At 41.0% G+C, this 20,828-nt stretch overlaps 1 protein-coding gene across 1 annotated transcript in view; it reads left to right on the forward strand.

Moving 5' to 3' along the window:
• Nucleotides 1-20,828, forward strand: part of rngtt (RNA guanylyltransferase and 5'-phosphatase) — a 96,725-nt gene that overhangs the window by 18,755 nt on the left and 57,142 nt on the right. The window contains exons 9-10 of the mRNA XM_039781349.1: nucleotides 11,757-11,892; nucleotides 16,265-16,336. Of these exons, the coding sequence (XP_039637283.1) occupies nucleotides 11,757-11,892; nucleotides 16,265-16,336 (208 nt within the window). The remainder of the gene's footprint in view (nucleotides 1-11,756; nucleotides 11,893-16,264; nucleotides 16,337-20,828) is intronic.

Below are 20,828 nucleotides of genomic sequence, written 5' to 3' on the forward strand. Positions count from 1 at the left end.
TTTGAGCCCGGAGGAGGAGGAGGAGGAGGAGGAGGGAGGAGGAGGAGGGAGAGGAGGAGGAGGGAGGAGGAGGAGGGAGGAGGAGGAGGAGGAGGAGAGGGAGGAGGAGGAGGAGGAGGGAGGAGAGGAGGAGGAGGAGGAGGGAGGAGGAGGAGGAGGAGGAGGAGGAGGAGGAGGAGGAGAGGAGGAGGAGGAGGAGGAGGAGGAGGAGGAGGAGGAGGAGGAGGAGGAGGAGGAGGAGGAGGAAGTTGGGTCAATTATGTCTTTGGGACTTTAAATAAACCATGCTGCTCAACTTGGACTTTATTAGAGAAATTGTACTTGAGAGGAGAGAGACTATCTTAATTTCCTCCTCAAAGTACTCCTCTCATTTAAAATGAGAAATCAATAATCCCATGTTTTCTTTGATGTGCCTGATTAGATCTTTTGAGTTAAAGAGAGTTTAACAAAGCTGTTTTCCTGTTGCCCTAGTTATTTTTGTGCATTATTACTTGTGTTTTACAGTCTTTTGGTTATTTAGTTAATTTATATGATGTCTATAGTGGATGGCTTGTATACCAGACTGCACCAAACAACCAAAACTCTGCCTCACACTCGGGTCATTATTGTTACTAAAACTTTGGGCTGCTTATTGCTTCTTCAAAGGGCAATGGGAGCACGGGACAAATTTCAGCTCACAAAAGTAGAAATTGTGTAACAGGGAATTTGTAAACTGCATTACTGCACGTTACTGTTTACTAGTACACCTGTTCTGTAATGCTCTATATCAAAGAAACCACTGGGACACAAGTTGCAAAAGCTAAAATGTGGGTTAGCTGAGCTTTGTTAAGCACATACTCCGCTGCTGCTCAGTCAGGAGACAGTTTGTACGTTTCTGCATCCCTTACTTTTTTATTTGTCACTCTCATTTGCAGAGAAATGGATAGTTTAGACATGGCTTTTGTCTGATGTTATTTTTCTGTAGTTTCACAGATTCTTTTGGTTAAGGTTAGATTATGATTTGGTTATGGCTAGGTTAGTGTCCTGCTTTTAACTTTGTGTCTTGCTTTGTGATTTCTCATGAGAATATGTTGTTGTTGGATTTTGTTTTGTTCTCTTGGTTAATCTCTTGGTTACAGAGCAGCAGTTTCTTTTTGGAGGTGGAGAAGTTAACCACAAGTGCATTTGCCAAAACAAGTGTTTTCAAACAGTATGTTTCAGTTCAGAGAAAAGACTTAAAGGGGTGATAGAATGATTATATAGGGTATTTTACACTGTTCCTTAAGGTCTCCTAATGGGGTATGTAACATTAGTTGGGCTGAAAATTGCCCGAATGCTATTTTATTAGGCCCTTAACTACCCTGTGAATATGGCTCTATTTGGAACAAGAGCTTTTCTTCCAAATATGGTATGCTAATGAATATTCAGAATGAGCTACGCGCTGATTGGTTTGAGCAAACTACATAGAAACACATGGGAGACTGGGCAGCAGGCCTCATATTTCAGACACTGCAAAGTTATACATTGTTTGTCGGGCTATTTCGTTATTAAATTCACTTCTGAGACTTTTTTAAGCGAGAAATCAACTATATAAAGCTCAAATATGGGCCGCGTTTACGAAAAATTGATGGCTAATTGCAAATTTGGTAAGACTGTGTGTCGGAGTTCAGCCGCTGGTGCTGCCTCGCGCCGCGCCCCCCCGGCCTGCCTGCCTTCCTTCACAGACCCCGGCCTGCTATGAGGTACTTGGAGCTCCATCACGGCTGGCAGCCCACAGCAGGGACTACCAACACCGCTGCCCTGACAGAGCTTCAGGGCCTTCAACTCCCCTCTTCCTGCTAGCTAAATGGCCCGTTGTGTGAGAGTGAGAGCGCAGTCAGCGAGCTTGTTACACCAGCAATCTCTTACCACATGTTACACACATGTCACGCCACTTATACAACATCTAACTAAAGGTCTTATAAAGCTGACAACGGTGTCTGATTTCAAGTTAATATTTGTGAAGACTAGCTAGGTGTTTCGTTAGCTGCGACTGTCCCTTCAATCCTAGCTACAAGTCACGGATAGTTAGCTTCCTTTTCGCCTTAATTCGAGTATATTTACAGTTTGAATTTCGTCACGCCACTTACACAACATCTAACTATATGTCTTATAAAGCTAAACACTGTGTCAGATTTCAAGTTAATGAATTTTTGTGAATTCCAGAGGAATTCTAAGAGGAGGCTAACTAGCTAGCTCTCATTGATAGAGCTCCATCCAGCCGCAGGCTCTATCAATGAGACTCACGGACAAGCGACGTTTATTTCCCCAATCGTTTGTTTAAATAACTCAACACATTATAATTACACACATTAAAAGAGTAACTGGAACCTGTGATAAGAGATTGCTGGCGTAACAAGCTCGCTGACCGTGCTTTCACTCACATACACCGGGCATTTAGCTAGCAGGAAGAGGGGAGTTGGAGGCCCTGGAGCTCCGTCAGAGCAGCGGCGTTTCGTAGCCCATTAGCCCAAAACGGTGACTTTGTGCGGGTATGGAGTAGGGCTGGGCGATATATCGATATAAACAAATATATCGATATATTTTTAAATGAGATATGGAATTAGACCATATCGCATATATCGATATAGTTCAAATGTGATCCTTGCTCCCATAGATATGTCGCCGTGAGGTTCTAAACATACGTCAAAACCCGCCGCCATCTTGGAACAGGGGTCCGAAGCATTCAGATCAACGCTAAAGATGCCGGACTTTTGTACTGCTTAATTATGTTCGATAGAGGAAATGAAAAGAACAAACCGCAATGGATAACATTTAACAGGTGACAATGTGTTTTATGATTATATGCCGCCCGACCAGCAATCTGAGCTCCGGGCGCGAGCGGAGGCGGAGAGCCCCGGGGTCGGCCGCAGCGTCTCTTCCCCGGCAAAAACACAGCTGCCGCTCGCTGCTGCGCCGGTCCCCGCTGATCCAGATCGGACCAGCCAAAGACAGAGTGGTGATCGGTAGGATCTTACACGTAGTCCAGGACGAACTGTATGTCGATATCGGCGGAAAGTTCCACTAAGTTTGCCGGCGGCAGGCGGACTGAAAGAAGCTACAGCGGGGCAGCGACCGTCTGCGGCTGCAGGATCTGGAGCTCAGTGCCCGTTAAAATTACATGTAACGCATAAATACATACAGAAATAAATAGTGGAGGAATGAGCCTGGACATTTCAGTCTGTTTAAACTTCACCTTGAAGCAGAAACTCTTAGTTCAGAAGGGTGAAGTTTCCGTTTGGACTCAGATCTGTGAACCGATCATAATAAATATTTTTTGTATTAACACATTAATTAGTTTCTTTGTTTTGTAGTCGATAGTTCATCTTTTAGTTTACTTAAGTGGAAGCAGTATCAAGTGGAAGAATGGGATTATAACCTAGGCTTACAGGCATGAGGCATTACATTTTGAACAAAGTAGATTATATTAATATCAAAAGCTTAATTGACCTTTGGAACGAATCACAAATAGCCTATGGAGCTTTGATTTCAAAAAAGGTACTCCTGTTATACAGTATTTAGGTTTACATTTTATTGTTATTTGAACAGCTGAGCATTTAATCATGAACCAGGTGAAGAAACCGGTTTATTATTTATTTGATTTTGCAACTGTTTCTATGAAACTACTTGTGACATGTCATATTTGATTTGGGCTTTGACTGAACATTTGCTCTCAATTCGCGGAAAAAAATATCGGGATATATATCGTATATCGATATTCAGCCAAAATATATCGGGATATGACTTTTGGTCCATATCGCCCAGCCCTAGTATGGAGTGCAGTGGGTTGCCAGCCGTGACTGAGCTCCATCTACCTCACAGCAGGCCGGGGTCTGTGAAGGAAGGCAGGCCAGGCAGCGAGGCAGCTACACAGGCAGCACCAGCCTCTGAACTCCGACACACAGTCGGACAAAATTTGCAATTAGACATCAATTTTCGTAAAACGGCCCATATTTGACCTCTACATAGTTGATTTCTCGCATAAAAAAGTCTCAGAAGTGAATTTAATGGTAAAATAGCATATGAACAATGTATACAATTTCTGAGATCTGCACGACCTAGATTCAGAAGACTAACTGATCTCAGGTCAGTTGTGTAGCCTATGCAAATGTTGGGGCGTGACAAAGAGAAAGACTAGAGCCAAATGAGGAGGAGCCGCAATAGTTGACGTCAACTATGGGGCTCGTTGAGATTCGCCCGTTTTCAGAGGCAGTTTAAAATAGTGAGATTTGCAGAGAAAAGAGATGTCGATGGGATTTAGAGGTTCTATGTATGTCCTAGTTACCCACTAAACTGTCATTATTCAACTATGACAAGGTAAAATCAGTTTTGCATTCTATCACCCCTTTAAAAATGTACGTCTGGTGAACATTCTCCTCCCCTCTGATTAAATGCACAGCTGCTTCCCTGAGCTTTTCTATGGGAGGCACTCGGGGCTGTCTCCCACACAATAGATGAGATGGTCCCAGTCTAACATCAGAGTTGCTTTGGGGTAAATTGGGTGGGACATTATTCACTGCTGCAGTGATTCACAAAATTATCAAATGTGATATGAACTTGTTTTCTTGCCTTTTTATAGTTAAATGACTTCATGCAATTTGTTGCATTTTCTTTTACATATAACGTTTACAAAAAAACATCAGAACGTCATCACTTCTTACAGAAGAATGTAGTATGTGTCATCTGCAGTATGCGCAGTATGGATCTTTTTGTTTTGACTCTTAACTCTGTTATCTAAATGAGAACTCAACCTGGCCTCTCTGGGTATAAGACAGCAGTCCTGCCCGTCGACGCACCACTAATGATGTGCAAAGCTGCTGGATCTGATCTCAGGCCTCCCCTGGAGTTCAGCTGCTGTCAGTCATGCCGCGGGACTAGACTGGCAAAGCCGAAACAATGGCCGTCTGTGCCTCATTAGGGCTAAAGTGCTCAGGGGGGGAACAGATGAACTCGGAGGCTCAAGGCACCCATCAGAGGACGGGAGCGGAAGGAAGAGCGCAGGCGGGGAGGGAATAAAGGTGCACATTAAATTGAATACTTTCCAATTGGTCATAAAAAGAGAATACAGTGTATTTCAGGGAGAGATGGAGGAACTGTGATGAAGAAAAAGACCGCTGGGTGTTAGTACTAATGGTCTCCCTTTGCTTTCTGAACATACTTGAAGGTGTTGGCCATGGCTAACTGGCCAATTAGACACCAGGGGAACCACTTGTGCTCAGTGCACATCTGTTGGATCCTCACTGGTTGACAGATTTTCTCTGTTGTTAGTCTATCTGTTTCATCTTCTCAGGCATTGGTTATTTTCTGAGATGAAAGATATCACTTTGCACAAGAGGACCTTCTTGCCTGCGAGAATCATGGTTTGCCTAAACCAGGGGTCTTCAATGTTTTTTAAGCCAAGGACCCCTTAACTAAAAGAGAGATGGAGCAGGGACCTCCTACTACATATATTGTATAAAATTAAGTTGCATATTAAACTGGGCCTACAATAAACCAACAACAGTTTGTTTCCATTCCGACTTCAGGCCTGTCTCCGCCCATTAGGACGTTTTCAAGGTGTAGTGCAGGGAAATATGATCCGCCGTGAGCACGGTGTATTTTATTTAGAAAATTAACCGGATGTTTTATTTTGCTTCTGTGCTCGACTTCCTGTCTCGCACTATCTGCCCTGTGCTGAATTGCTGCAGAGCTCTCCGGCATCCGTCAAAAATAGAAGCTCTGCGTATCAGCTCCGGAGGGCTGCGGACCTCCGAAGCTGGGACGGAGTCGGAACGCAGCCATTCTGCAGCCGTTTCGCAGTTGGTGGAAATTGGGGGTTAGGATTTACTATATCTGTGGATGGCCTTAGAGCCTCACCTATAGGCGAGTAAGCAGTGTTGATTTATATTTGCTAATAATATGTTGGATTCATGTTAAGACTTTGAGGACTCTGAGGACCCCCTAGGGGTCCCGGACCCCCTGTTTCAGATTCCTGGCCCAAACTAAGCCAAGCAGACATTTCATGTTCTCTTTCTTATTGAGTACAGTCTTCACTGCCTTTTACGTCTTTTTAATGCTTTCATTGTGTCCACTCTCTATCTGGCCCACTCACCATTCTTTCCCTCTCCCCCCATATTTTTTGTTTTTTTTTCTTGCAGACTTTTGGATGACCCTGATTTATATCTCTAGACTTGTGTTTTGTTTGCCTCCCCTGTCATGACTGGAGAGGGGGGTCAAACACATCGCTCTGATCTCTTTTAACTAGAGGGTTATGATTACCACTCTCCTAGGCCAGTCTTCTTGAGGAGCATTAGAGTATAATGGAAATAATTAGGTTATATATCTAGCCACCTGAAAAACAAAACCCCCTATCAAAAACGATCACAAAATCACTTTAAAGGGAGTGGCATCCACCTACGCATTTATCCCTGGAGGTATTAAAAGTAGAGCATTTAATCAAAGACAGATGTTGTAAAGCTGTTGTTTTTTGTCCCTTCTAATCCCGACCCAACTTCACTTGGTATGACAACAATAACTACATATTTACTGCTATTTTAACGTCATTCCATGTCCACGTTCCACGTCATTTTCCATACTGTGCCTCAAAAATAATGGACGTGAAATAGAACTGCCCTCTCAATAAAATGCACTCTGTCTTTATCTTTGGCTTCATAATGTAGTATTAAAGCACAGAAGTATCTTTTTGTACAAATAAAAAAACACCCTATTATTTCTTATTGATGGGGTTTCCTGTCATTTATGGGTTGCAGTTCTGTACAGTATTAGAAGCCATTTGAAATATCTTTCTATATGAGAACCCAAATTGCAGCCTAATATTGAAATTGCACTTTCCCAAATGTTTTTATTATTTCTCAACCATTATTTCCGTCAATCTGGTATTATGGACCTCATTTCACCCTCATGTATTTATGTCATTATTGGGATAGTATAGTAGAGCTGAAACGATTAGTGGATTGACACAAATGGCAAAAATAGTAACTCTTCTGAAAATTGATTAATTGCTTGGATTGTTTTTCAAGCACAAATGCCAAACATGATCTGGTCCCAGTTTATTTAATTATAAATAAGATTGGACATTTGATCTATATCTTATCATTGTAAATTGAAAAAAAACTTTGAGGTTGACTTTTGGTTAGACAAAACAACCCAATTTGAAGAGGTCAGCTTGGCTTTTCGAAGCATTGCGATGGGCTTTTTTGGGTGCTAATTTCTGATATTTTAAAGAGAAAAGGGTTAATCTATTAATTGAGAAGATTTTCAGAAGATTTATTGATATTAAAAACATATCGCAGCTCTGTACGATGAACTGGATTCACACTTCTGGTGCCACCCTGGTAAAATTTAGCTTTGACTGCTGACTTTTGTCAGCTGGTGAATTATTCTGCACAGACACACATTTTTGGCAGCTTGTCAAGTTTCCCACTTTGAACCAGCTGGAATTGATGGCATATTTATTACATCTAATCCCTCTGTGATAAGGGTCGGGAGTCACAGCAGGTATGAGAAATGCATAGCTTTATCAGTGGGGAAGTCATTAATCTCAAGTCTGTCGTCAGACTTAGATTTCCCAAAAGGTGTGTGCATCCCTTCAGCCTGTGTTATCTCCGAGTTTGTGCACCATCAAAGCTTTCTACAATTTTAATGGCATAAATTCCCCAATATAAATTACAAGATAATTATCCTCTGTTTCCAGTCACATTGATTAGGATACGTCTGCAGTTGCTCATGAGGACATTAGTTCCTCCTGCTTTATTCACCACTTGGTATTTTGTGTTAAAGATCAGCATGCAGCCTGCAAAGTGTAATTGGGTTCATACGAGATGTGTAATGAAGCCATCAGACTGCTAAATGGCCAGTAGACTGTTTTCTGTCTTTTAATTATTAATATATATATATATATTTTTTTTTACAGACAAGTCATGTACAATATGACTAAGCTCACAACAGCATGCCTCACAAGATAAGCCCACTCCAGTCTAAATAACTTACCAGAAAACAAAAGGATATAATAGACTTATTGCTGTCGATAAATCAAATGGTTGATTAGCAGAAAATGTATTGGGAACAATTAAGGTAATTGGTTAATTATTCAAGTCGTTTCTCAAGAAAAAAAAACTTTGGGTTTTAGAATGGACATTTTCTGAATTGACATTTTCTGAACTAAACCATTAATAATCAGTTTCTGTTCAGACAGTAGTAGGGTCTGTCCTGGTTTGCATTTTTTCAAGTCTGTCTTAAAACAACACTCACATGCCCATATGTATATTGAAACTCTCTGTAATTGTTCCTACTGCCAGTTAAGATAACCCCTGACATGGGGCACAAAATATAATCTAATAGACGAAGAAGTTCTTTTACCAAGCGATGTGTTCCTGTTCTTATTCAAGTTGCAGTGGCTAATTAAAAATTAATTATATGGAACGGGACAGAAAGCGCAGATCAGGTTTTCCTCCATTTAGTTTGAAGTACCTTTTACGTAGTTGATCTTTAGCCAAAACAAGCTGTGCTTCAATTTCATGAAGGGGAATTAAAACAAGGTCAATGGATTGTCTCTAGGTTGTTGCTGTCTTGAATTGAATGAGCTGTCATGCCTCTAATGTTAGAGTACATGTGTGTGAATGATGGTTTCAAACCATAAAATGACACTGCTGTGTTAATCGGCCTACAGTTTTGTGGTAATGCATGGTACGCTAATATTACAGAACCAAATACGGTCTATCATTATTATACCCAAATACTTTTATATGGAAATAACGATTGTTTTATGAAAATCCATACCATTTTCAGAGTAGCAGAAATGACAAAACAGAAACCACAGTAAATGACAGTGTTAGCAAAACAGTTGGATGACTCTCTTTCAAGCAGTGAATGCTCACTGTTGTTACAATTTAAGACCATTCTGGAGGATGGCACAAAGGCAACAATGGTGCCTGTGTTTTTGGGTGTGGCCCATATTTTCAGCTCATCGTTGGGAACCAACAGTAGGGAGGATCAAGGATTTTCTCTGTTTGCTCATTTGAAATTGCCTGTAATGTCTGCCAGCTCAGTGATCAGCCGACTCTGTTGATCAAACATACATTTGGTATGAACACTTTGCTTGCACTTGTGCCTCTCCAGAATATTATATATTGTCACCATGCCTAATATATTTTGCTATTTACAATTACAAATAATGACCGTTACTTTGATTATATTGAGGTTTTATTTATCCCAATTTGTTAAAGCAGTTTTGCCCTTATTTATATACAGGGGACTTTTCTAACTAATAAACAAACTGACCTCATACAAATAACTACTCTTTAATTTAACCCCAATCAGACTGATTACAGCATATGCCACATATTAGGCCAATCTTTCTAAATTGAGCAGTTCAACAGAGAAGGGTGATTGCTCGGAAATGTAATTAGGTTTCAAATGATCTGGATGATTGTTGTCCAGATGGGGCGCTTTTAGTATATTATTAAAGATCAGCTCAAATGGAATGGGAGCTGTTAACAGATTACTTTTACAGCTCCAGAGAAGATTATACCTAAAAGCAAAAAAAATAAGTTTACTCCTGTTATTTGAAAAACATTCCCCCTCCACTGTAGTATTTTCTGAGAGTGGAGATGGAGGTGTGAGGCTGATAAAAAGGTTAAAGGTCTTAATGTCTGTGCTTCATGCTCAAGCAACCTGGCACACCGGTGAGCATAATGTAGAAGAAGAGTGGAGACAAATTAATATCAGCCAAATGCTCGTATCGTGACTGGTAAACTGGCCTATTTTTGACAGCTATTTTAACACTTTAACAGTCAATGCCCTCAGGTTTTTCAACCCCCCCCCCACGTCGAGTGCACTCGTGTATGAAAAGTAATTTTCCAGCAATAACATGTCTTTGGAGTTTCTCCATTGGTTCTACTTGATTTAACTGAAGCCAGAAATGGGGAAATATACAGAATAAGATGAACAAAATCAGTAAAACCTTTGTGTAATTCAGTCTTATCTAATAATACCAACAAGGTATAACTCAAAGTATGGCCATACGCAACAAAAATCAAACCTTTAAATAATAACAATAATAGCAGATATTGTAGAACTACTTTAATGGATTCAGCCAAAGGAATTTTAAAGCTGCTAATAGTTACAGTGTCCTCCTTAGTACAGTATTACATGTTTATAGTCCTGCAGAAGTTTAATTTGTGGGGGACTGTGGAAAGGATTTTTAGTTTTTGTTATGTTTGCTTCTAAGTCTTTATCACACCTGCAAGGGCTGGCCATGGATTAGTTGAGCTTCGTGCTCATGCAGACAAAGCACCTAACCACTGGTGATGTATGCAATTTGAAGATAGAGTCTCATACAAGTAAGGCTCTTTGTGTTGGTGCAAGGCAACCAGGGACAACTGTAATAAAAAGAGAATTTGTTTGCAATTTATTGTATGAAGCATTTTATTCACATGGCTGCAAATACTTCAGATAGTATTTGTGAACATTAGAGAGTACTCTTTTTAGCATTACAAATCCCCCTGATGTAGGTATGAGAGGTAAAAGTTGGTAGTTGCCATGTGTATATTTGTTGCTGAGCAGTCACATTGTACAAAAAGCCATTTTTGTTTGACAATGGTTCCCGCAAAGCTAGATAAAAGGAAAAGTGGTTGTTGCAATTAGCATATATCTGTTTGGTGATTTTTCGTTTTGATAAAAGCTCTTACGGCTTCACCTTTTTTTTATTTTTTCATTTGAATTGATCACAACAATTTGCACATGAAAGATACACAGAGTCTTTGTTGTTGCCGATTGGAGCCCAAATCTCAAGTCTTTGCTCACGGCAATTCAGCTTTAAAGTGTGATTACCATATTAAGTCCTCCTCCAAATAAAGTAATTAAAGAAAATTATACACAGATTTGTTTGTGTGGAGGAAGGGCATTTTTGCAGAACAATGGTATTGTATTAATTAAGTGTCACAAGGGTCATAACAGTTGATGATAATCCCCCCAAAAAACAGTCCAGTCTACTGTAACTGAAATGGGGAAAAAAAAAATCTGCATGTTCATTTAATTACACAAAATGCTTCCCTAATTTTATGCTTTCACATCATGTACACGGCCAGTTGCAGTATTTACATTACATGCGTATTATACATTCCAGTTCAGCTAACATACTGTAGTGGGGAGACTGGACTAACCTGACTCCACCAGATGGATTGCTTCGCATTTGCTCGGCAGTGCCGTTTTTTTGCTCTTCTTTCAATGAAGGAATACTTTCTAATTCGGATAAAACTTGCGCGATAGCTACGCTCATCTCATCCATGGAAGCCGCCATGTTGCTTCGACTGAACAGTCGCTTCTCGTTGCGTCACACCTAAACCCGCCTCAAAATGGACGCTGATTGGTTGATCGTTGATCTCAAGATGCCAGACTGAGTTGCGAGTGGAAAACTGGAGCTCGCGAGATCAGGACAGTCTCACGAGGCTAACTCTAGACGGGCTACTATGATCCACAAATCATTTTAAGTAATTAATTGTTACTCAAATATATCCCTTGTTATTATTCTTTAAATAAAACCTTAGAAAACCGCATCATCAAATCCACAGCCAGCCAGTGTGATCTGTGATTTAAGCGACCACAGCCAATAGGGGTGAGTCGTCGGTGAACATGCTTACATGCATCGAGAGTCTTTCTAACATAATGACCAGCACGAATACAACTTGATGCTACCTTGTAATTCTAAATGCATGATGTTTCTTCTTTTCATCCCGCAGGTACATGATGTTGATCAACGGGAAAAATGAAGTATTCATGATCGACAGGGACAACACGATCTTCCACATAGCAAACCTAGAGTTTCCTTTTCGGAAGGATCCACGTGTTCACCTATCAAATACTCTATTGGACGGGGTGAGTTATCCTTCTCATTCCTGGATTGTTATATATTGTGCCATGCTAGCTTCCATCGTTGCTTGAACTGTTTCTCCCATTCACTTGAATTGCACGTCCCCTCAGTCTCCATCCTTGTCCCACTCCCATCCTGCCCCTGCCGCAACATCCCGCCTGTTTAGTCTTAGCAGATAATTGACATCAGTTGCCAAACCTCAGGTGAAAGAAAAGCACGTTTCAGTCTGACAGTAGAGCCTGTCAAACACGGCTGACAGGAAAATCATCATCATCCATCTCCTGTGAAATTGGTTAAATGAGTGTTTTACAGTTTTCTGGTAATGTTTGCCTCTCTGTTCCGCACTGGGTTGTAATACTCAGCGGTGCACTCCCCCTGGGTGGTGGCGGGGTCGGAGACTTATCCTCACCCTCTTATACCAGGCTCAGACGTTTATTAGCATGCTTGTGCTTATGTGGTCACACAGGTCCCCAGCAGCAGGTGCCCATGCATGAGTCATTATCACACTCCCTACCTGCAAAACTGCTGCATTACCATGTAGTTGCCTGAGATTTTGTTATAATTGTCGGGCAGCGTTTTGTGTTTGATGTTCTAGGACGGGAGATGAGCGATAAGTTGCCTGTGATTGTTTTTTGTTTTGCTCCCAGCCTTGTTTTGTCAGTTTAGCAATTTTATAGAAAATAGGTATGTGCTTCCTCTTGGCTTCACAGTTGCTGTCTGATGCGGTGAATTTAGTTTCCTCATTCAGGCAGGACACCTAATTGCAGTGTATTAGTGTTACTTTGAAGGAGCGGTGCGGATGTGTTTTTAGATTGCTACAAGGTTTGTTTAGACTTTGTTTATTCATCTGTTGATGCTTCTGGCTCTCAGTTCGGAGAGAGGCTGTGTTTGGCTGTTTACGGTCCCTGTAGAAGCCCAGCTGTGTTGTGTGATATGTTTCATCTTCAGCCCAAAGGCACAGGTCTTTGTCTTGACATGCTGTTTTGTTGTACAGTTTTTAATGAGCTTTACATCAACTTGAGTTCCAATATTGGATGAGTGCGCAATATATAGATTGAATTCCTAGCAATTTCCTTTGGTCACACTTTGATTCATCCGCTGCTGTCTGTCTGTGCAACGGTTCAGTGCGCCAGATGCATATTGATGGCAGCCTCCTGGAATGACATCATTGCTTCTCTCCAACCCCTCCTACAGTGATCTGTATGGCGCCATTCACTCCTCTCTCTCTGCTTTACCAGGCTGGCTTTGGCAATCACGTTTTGATTTTTGGTCTTTTGTAGGGCTGTACCAAATGTCTTTTTTTATTTATTTTTTTACATTCAAAGCTTCTATTGAGGTTTTTGAATGGAACTTCCAATGTCTGTCGTCATATTTTATGATGTCATCACCCCGAAAAGGTAAAAAGAGGAACAAACAAGGAATTTGCTTATTGTTTATCTTACTTAATAGCTGTTATTTAATTAAAGTGAGTGCCTTGTTAAGGGTATCACACTATGAATAGTCTGTAAGCTAACTTTAAAAAATGCAAGTAGTCAAGTGGCACCCACCACCACTAGTGAAACCAACATCAACGTGCCTTTGCTGGTGGCTGCCAGATTTTTTCAAAATCTGCCACTGTATTGAGGGCTGAGTGAGGTGTGAGTCCGCATGATGTAGACTTTGTCCTTTGCCCAAGTCTGCGGTGTCTGCAAGCAGCCCAACATTTGTGACACGTGTGAAGACTGCACCGACTGTGCACGCTTGCTTCCCTTTAGACCCACCTTAGCTTCACCCAGGCTTTGTCTTCATCACTTCTGAAACCAATGGGTGACATTACAGTCCTTTCGTTGACATTTCACTATAAGTTATTGTTTTAAATCCTGGATTCAAAAACAGGTTTTCATCCACATTCAAAGCACATGGTATTGCTGATGAATTTAGACAAGAAGGAGCTGTCATCAACATTTCTTCTCATTTGGTTTTTGGGAAACAACAGATTTTGCTGCCAGATTTTGCCGCCAAAGAGGTTATTATAGCCTATTTGATGCAGCTATACTACATACAGTTAATTAAATAGTGCGTCTGGGTGTGTGTGTGTGTGTGTGTGTGTGTAATAATACATTTAACTTTGTTCCTGGTTCGAAAACCCAAATATTATATCAACTCAACAGGGCTGGAGCTTACCAACGTGCAGCACAACAACAGTAGCTGTCCATACAAACCCTGTGGTGAGAAATGCCGGTCTGGGGCCACAGTGTACTCATCCGACTTGACCACTACAGCAGAGTAGCTGCAGCTCGTATATAGCCATTCTCAATAAAAAACAAAAAACAGATTGAACTAGTGGACGGTTTAAAAAATTCAACTTGGCCAAAAGAGGGCTGCAACATTTCATGACATAAATGACCCAAAATAATGTCCTTCTTTTTAGGGATGCTAATTTTGAAATTATTTTCTGACCAATAGCTGACCTTCGTAAAACCGATCATTAACCGTTGACCGATAAGCAGGTAACTGAGTCCCAGTTCACCTTTCCGGTAGGCTCGAGCATACTTTTCTCGTTCCATGGACAGCTGCGGACTTGTACTGTTTGTCGTGGACACATGCATCCGCTTGTCCGCAGTGGTCCACGGAGCCCAGAGTCCACAGAGCCCGCGCCTGTCTCCACCGGTAAGAGTAAAAAATGACATAACATTATTTATAATACGTTTATTTGATTCACAGCTGCTACATATAGTGTTTTGACCTCGACAATCCAACTTTATTTTACCGCAAACTTGCGACTAGTTAACTTTCTAAAGCGGGCACAATCGCTTGTTTGCCAAGAGTCGGGTCGGGGATTATGAATGTGTGATTGTGTAAAAGTGTTCACAAGATAGATACCAACTATTCGTGAACTTGTGAATTTCGCCAGCCGTCTTCTCTCCTTGATGGAGACAGACGCTGTGTGCACAGTGGGATCGATGGTGTTTTAAGCCTCCAACGGGCTCTAACCCAACAGGCACTAACCCTCACCGTAACCTTAAACATAACGTGTGTGTGTGTGTGTGTGTGTGTGTGTGTGTGTGTGTGTGTGTGTGTGTGTGTGTGTGTGTGTGTGTGTGTGTGTGTGTGTGTGTGTGTGTGTGTGTGTGTGTGTGTGTGTGTGTGTGTGTGTGTGTGTGTGAGACATCAAGTGACAGAGAGACGGAGGAGAGCAGGGAAAGGAAATGCAGAAGAACGTATTTTAAATGGCTTTTAAAAAAATAACGAAACGCAATGTGCGGCGGCCGGTGTTGATAGTGAGGCGGACCGCCACACAATGGTCTATGTGTGGGAAACACTGCAAGTATCTATGAAGTAAACCACACCTCTTCATTTTCATATAACATTGTATTTTTTTCTTAAATGAACATGAAACTGATAATTACCATCAACAGATCTTAGGATCTTCGCTAATGTTAGCAATTAATTGCGGTTAAACAAAGATTTGCGGATTATGTAAAAAGAAATTGCGATTTACACAATTGTGTAATAATACTTACAGGCCTATTGTTCATTTGGTCAAAATGTATGTTGGAGTATTTCCGTCTACCAAAATAACGTTTTGTGTAATTGCCGAACCTTTCAGTGATTTCTAATCTACTGCTCCTCTTTCTGTCAGAGCACAGTTACCTGAATATTTCATGAGGGGAAAGGGAGTAAATTTAGTTCTCTAAATGTAGTGCTTCACTTTCAAATGTATGCCAGGTAAAGCATCTGAGTTGCGACCCTACTTTCACTTACACTACTTGAGCTGTGGTGACGTTTGCATCTCTGCTGTCACTACATCGCATGGTTGTGTAACAGTTCTTTGAAAACTTCTCATGCGTGTGTTGGGTGTCCTGCCCCACCGCTGCACCTGCCTCTCAATTTGAGAGTCTTGCATAATGGATGTGCATTGCTATTTCTGCTCATGTCCTTCTTCACCAGACCCCACCACACACACACACACACACACACACACACACACACACACACACACACACACACACACACACACACACAGCACACACACACCTCCCCTTTTAACTATCCTTCTTATCACTGCTGGCATCTCCCTTGAGAGCGCTCACTCCCTAGGGTCACACTTCCTTCCTCCATAACTGCTTTTCTTCTTTTACTAGGAGCACTGCAGCCCCTTACTAAAAATGTTTAGGGGCACAGGCAGAACATTCAGGGGCGCACATCTTAAATCGACCTGCAAAGCAATTTTTCACACAATGGATTTGGCCGCAGTATGGAGCCCTGTTTGCTGTAATGTTAAGACCGCCGAGATTAAGGATTATTCTTTGTTTTTATTTTGTACATCTTTGCTACTCAATTGTATATATTTATCTTCATAACAACAGTATGCATCTCTTGTCTTTATCTCTGCAGGAGATGATCATCGACAAGGTGAATGGTCAGCCCGTCCCCCGCTATTTGATATACGACATCATCAAATTCAATGTGAGTAGCCTGGGCCGTTTTAGAATGTGTTGTCTTTTCCTTTGACCTATTGCTGTTAAAAAGCTGCCAGATCAATATGTCAGACAGAATCAACAAACTTGACCCCCACAGCCAACGCCACAACACTGGGGCTGAACTGTGTCTGACCCATACTGAATATTTATAACCTAGGTCTTCGTCACGGTGGTCACAGTGGCTCAATGGATAGCACTGTCGCCTCGCCGCAAGTAGGTGCCAACAGCCTTTCTGTGTGGAGTTTGCGTATTCTCCCAGTGTTTGCGTGGGTTTCCTCTGGGTGTTCCGGTTTCTTCCCATTACCAAAAACATGTATGTCACGTTAGTGCTTGTGTCAGTGCCCCATGCCCAAAAGGCACAAGCAAAAAGACTGGAGTTGGTCCCCAGGCACCTGCAGCTGCCCACTGCTCCTATGATGTAGATGACAAATTTCATTTCTCTGTGAATGACAACAAAGGCAGCTTAAGTAAATATTAATCCAAGCTTTTAACATGGTCAGAGTCACTTTATTGGGTTGAAAAGAACCTAATGCTTAGGCCATTACTTGCATTATAGTTGGGCAGCAGAAATTGCCCTGGTGCATTTTAACATGTAAAATTAGCTTTATATATATATTTTTGTAATAGCATGTTTGTCCTGTTACATTATTTTGACGTGGCCATTTTTCTTGAGAACAGCCTCAGGACAACATTAAAAGGCTGTTAATTGCTAACACTTTTCCAAACTGCAAATTAATTCATCCCTTTAACCAATCTGCATGCTTCTAATGGCAAGCAGACAAGCACAGAGAGAAATTAGCCTTCAGATTGCCCTTAGCAAGCCTCCGCTCTCTTACTTGATGAATACCTCAGGACAAAGTGGAGGATGGGGGGGGTTACTTCGCCCATTATGTTTGTCACCCTCTTTTCTCCATCAATCAGGATGATCACACAAGCAAGTAGCTCAGTAAAGGCTCCTGTGGTGAGGGGAACGTCTTTGTAACATGGTGCAGAGGTTAGCAGCTCCACATGACTTCCCCTACCACCCCCAAGCCATCAGTAAAGCGCTGTCGTATTGATCCTAGCTGGCCATTATTAGCTTTCTCCATTATCTGTGGAGGCCTGCTCCTTGGCACCGAGGCTCCATCCCGAGCCCGAGGATGGAAATGCAGCAGGAGGGAGAACACACCACCTGCTCGGCCCATGGCCCAACGTGACATCTTACTTGTTTGGAAAGTCAGGTGAAGCACAGTACTGGGATTTTTTTTATTAGAGCTTGATGAGGAGTGTGTGTCCTCTCGCCGTGATGGGTGATTTAGCTGTATGGAGGGTCAAAGTATACTTAGTTCTGTGAATTTTGATAAAGAGAGCATATACTGTGCTGTTCATGTTAGAGCAATGGATCTTAGTCATCCTACAAACAGTTTTTATGTCGATGTACATATGTGCTGATGTGTACAATACCGCTCCAACCATCTGTGCCTGATATTTAAATGCCTGATAAATTGTTTTCTAAAAATAATGCACAAGTCAGTCAGTCATGCTGACATGCATTTCCTTTTGTAAAGAAGTACATACCACATACCATGCAGGTGTGTTGGACAAAAACAAAGACTTGAAGAAAGAGAAAATCCTGTACACTGCTCTTGCCACAGCATAAAGACAACTTTAAAGAAGACTTAATGTTTCGGTCCCTCTGGACCTTCGTCAAGAGTATTTCAATCATGAACACAACAATAGTCTAATAAATACTTTATTGAAATATGATCTTAAATACAAGAATGTATTTTAAAGATTTTTCACAAAAAATCACAATACATACGGTTTACCGCCACCCCCCCTACACCCCTAGTATTTTCTATTTCTGCTCTCGCTGTAAAGTATTAAAAGCCTTTTTTTGTCTTTTGTGGAAAATTGATCCTGCCCGTCAGTCACTGTCAGCTCTCCCACTGTGGGGGAAGCTTTTATTTTTGATTCTGCAGCTCTCTGGTGTTTAACATTTTATGAGCCTTTATATATAGATTCTTTATGCACTTACATCAATTTACCCATAAAGGGGGTTATGTAATGCACGGAATCATACCTTGTTGGACTGAATAGAGTCTTTGACTTTCTATTTATGATGAATGCATCTGTAGATGCATGTTCTATAATATAATGTCAAATATTTTAAGAATCTTCAGAATACTGTATGTAAACTCATAGCTGTATGTTGAGGAGAACCAGTGTCATACATTTGTTATTGACCACAGGTAGGATATGTGTCTCTTAAACTGAGATTATTAGGGCTGCAACAAAAAAATATTTTCATTATCTATTAAACTGTAGATGAATTTATTGATTCATTTTAAATCTCAGAAAATATTGAAATTTCTGTCCAAAACCCAAACATATTCAGTTTATTATAATAGAAAACCAACAAATACTTAGATCTGAGTAGTTGGAACCATTGAGCTTTTTTGATTGAAAGTTGGGTATGCAACTGACAATTGTTTACATTATTGATTATTAGGGCTAGGTACTGAACTTCGATACTTTTAGGCACCGACCAAATCCCCTCCCTAGTATTGAGTGTTGAAAAATGCGTTATCATTCAATACCAAATTTCAATACCAAAGGATTAAATCTCATCCGTGTCAGTGAGCCAATAGGCATACAGCATGCTTCTACCAAGATATAATAATGCTTGTGATTGGCTGTCTACACGTCATAGAAACTCTACGTTACGCACAGAGATGGGGCTCACGTGTGTGTTGTATTTTGAGAGGCTTGACAGTGTGCTTCACAAAGGTGTAAAGGCGCTTGAGAAAAAAACGATTTGTACTGTAATATCTAATGTTGTAATTTACTTTTTTTTTTATTGATTTTTATCAAATTACTATTAGAGGTGTAACAAAATCTTGTCCCACGAGTAAGAAGTTAACGAAGGAAACTTTTTTTTTTTTTACAAATTGTTCCAGCTGTAGAGGTCTGTAGAAACTTAAGCTTTACAGTAGGGTTGCACGATATTGACAAAATGTGATATTGGGATATTGATTATGGATATTGCAATATCGATATTAATTTTAATATTTTTAAACTTATGTAAAGTTACAAAGGTTACGGGAAAATGCATCAAAATAGATTCATAACATGATCATAATAGCGTTTCAAGCGCACTCTAAATCGAACACAACTAAGCCACACAGCCCACGGATAGGGCTGGGTATCGTTAAAAGAAATTCAATTCCTGTACCGATACCAATACCGTGACTTTGATACCGGTTCCTAAACGATCATTTTTTCGATCCCAAATATATAAGACAAAAAAAAATTACAACATTACGGCACAACTCTTGTTTATATTCAGCTCTCGTGAGCCCAGTCTCTGTGCATAACTTAGAGTTTTTTCCTGCATGCCTCTACGATGTGTAACACTAAACAGCCAATCACAAGCATTATTAGAGCTTGGTAGGAGCATGCTGAATTAGGGCTGGGCGATATATCGATATAAACAAATATATCGATATATTTTTAAATGAGATATGGAATTAGACCATATCGCATATATCGATATAGTTCAAATGTGATCCTTGCTCCCATAGATATGTCGCCGTGAGGTTCTAAACATACGTCAAAACCCGCCGCCATCTTGGAACAGGGGTCCGAAGCATTCAGATCAACGCTAAAGATGCCGGACTTTTGTACTGCTTAATTATGTTCGATATAGGAAATGAAAAGAACAAACCGCAATGGATAACATTTAACAGGTGACAATGTGTTTTATGATTATATATGCCGCCCGACCAGCAATCTGAGCTCCGGCGCAGCGCCGGAGGCGAGAGCCCCGTGGCCGCCGCAGCGTCTCTTCCCCGGCAAAAACACAGCCGCTGCCCGCGCTGCGGGTCCCCGCTGATCCAGATCGGACCAGCCAAAGACAGAGTGGTGATCGGTCCAGGACGAACTGTATGTCGATATCGGCGGAAAGTTCCACTAAGTTTGCCGGCGGCAGGCGGACTGAAAGAAGCTACAGCGGGGCAGCGACCGTCTGCGGCTGCAGGATCTGGAGCTCAGTGCCCGTTAAAATTACATGTAACGCATAAATACATACAGAAATAAATAGTGGAGGAATGAGCCTGGACATTTCAGTCTGTTTAAACTTCACCTTGAAGCAGAAACTCTTAGTTCAGAAGGGTGAAGTTTCCGTTTGGACTCAGATCTGTGAACCGATCATAATAAATATTCTTTGTATTAACACATTAATTAGTTTCTTTGTTTTGTAGTCGATAGTTCATCTTTTAGTTTACTTAAGTGGAAGCAGTATCAAGTGGAAGAATGGGACTATAACCTAGGCTTACAGGCATGAGGCATTACATTTTGAACAAAGTAGATTATATTAATATCAAAAGCTTAATTGACCTTTGGAACGAATCACAAATAGCCTATGGAGCTTTGATTTCAAAAAAGTTACTCCTGTTATACAGTATTTAGGTTTACATTTTATTGTTATTTGAACAGCT

The sequence above is a fragment of the Perca fluviatilis genome, chromosome 18 (genome assembly GCF_010015445.1).
Source record: "Perca fluviatilis chromosome 18, GENO_Pfluv_1.0, whole genome shotgun sequence".
NCBI lineage: Eukaryota > Metazoa > Chordata > Actinopteri > Perciformes > Percidae > Perca > Perca fluviatilis.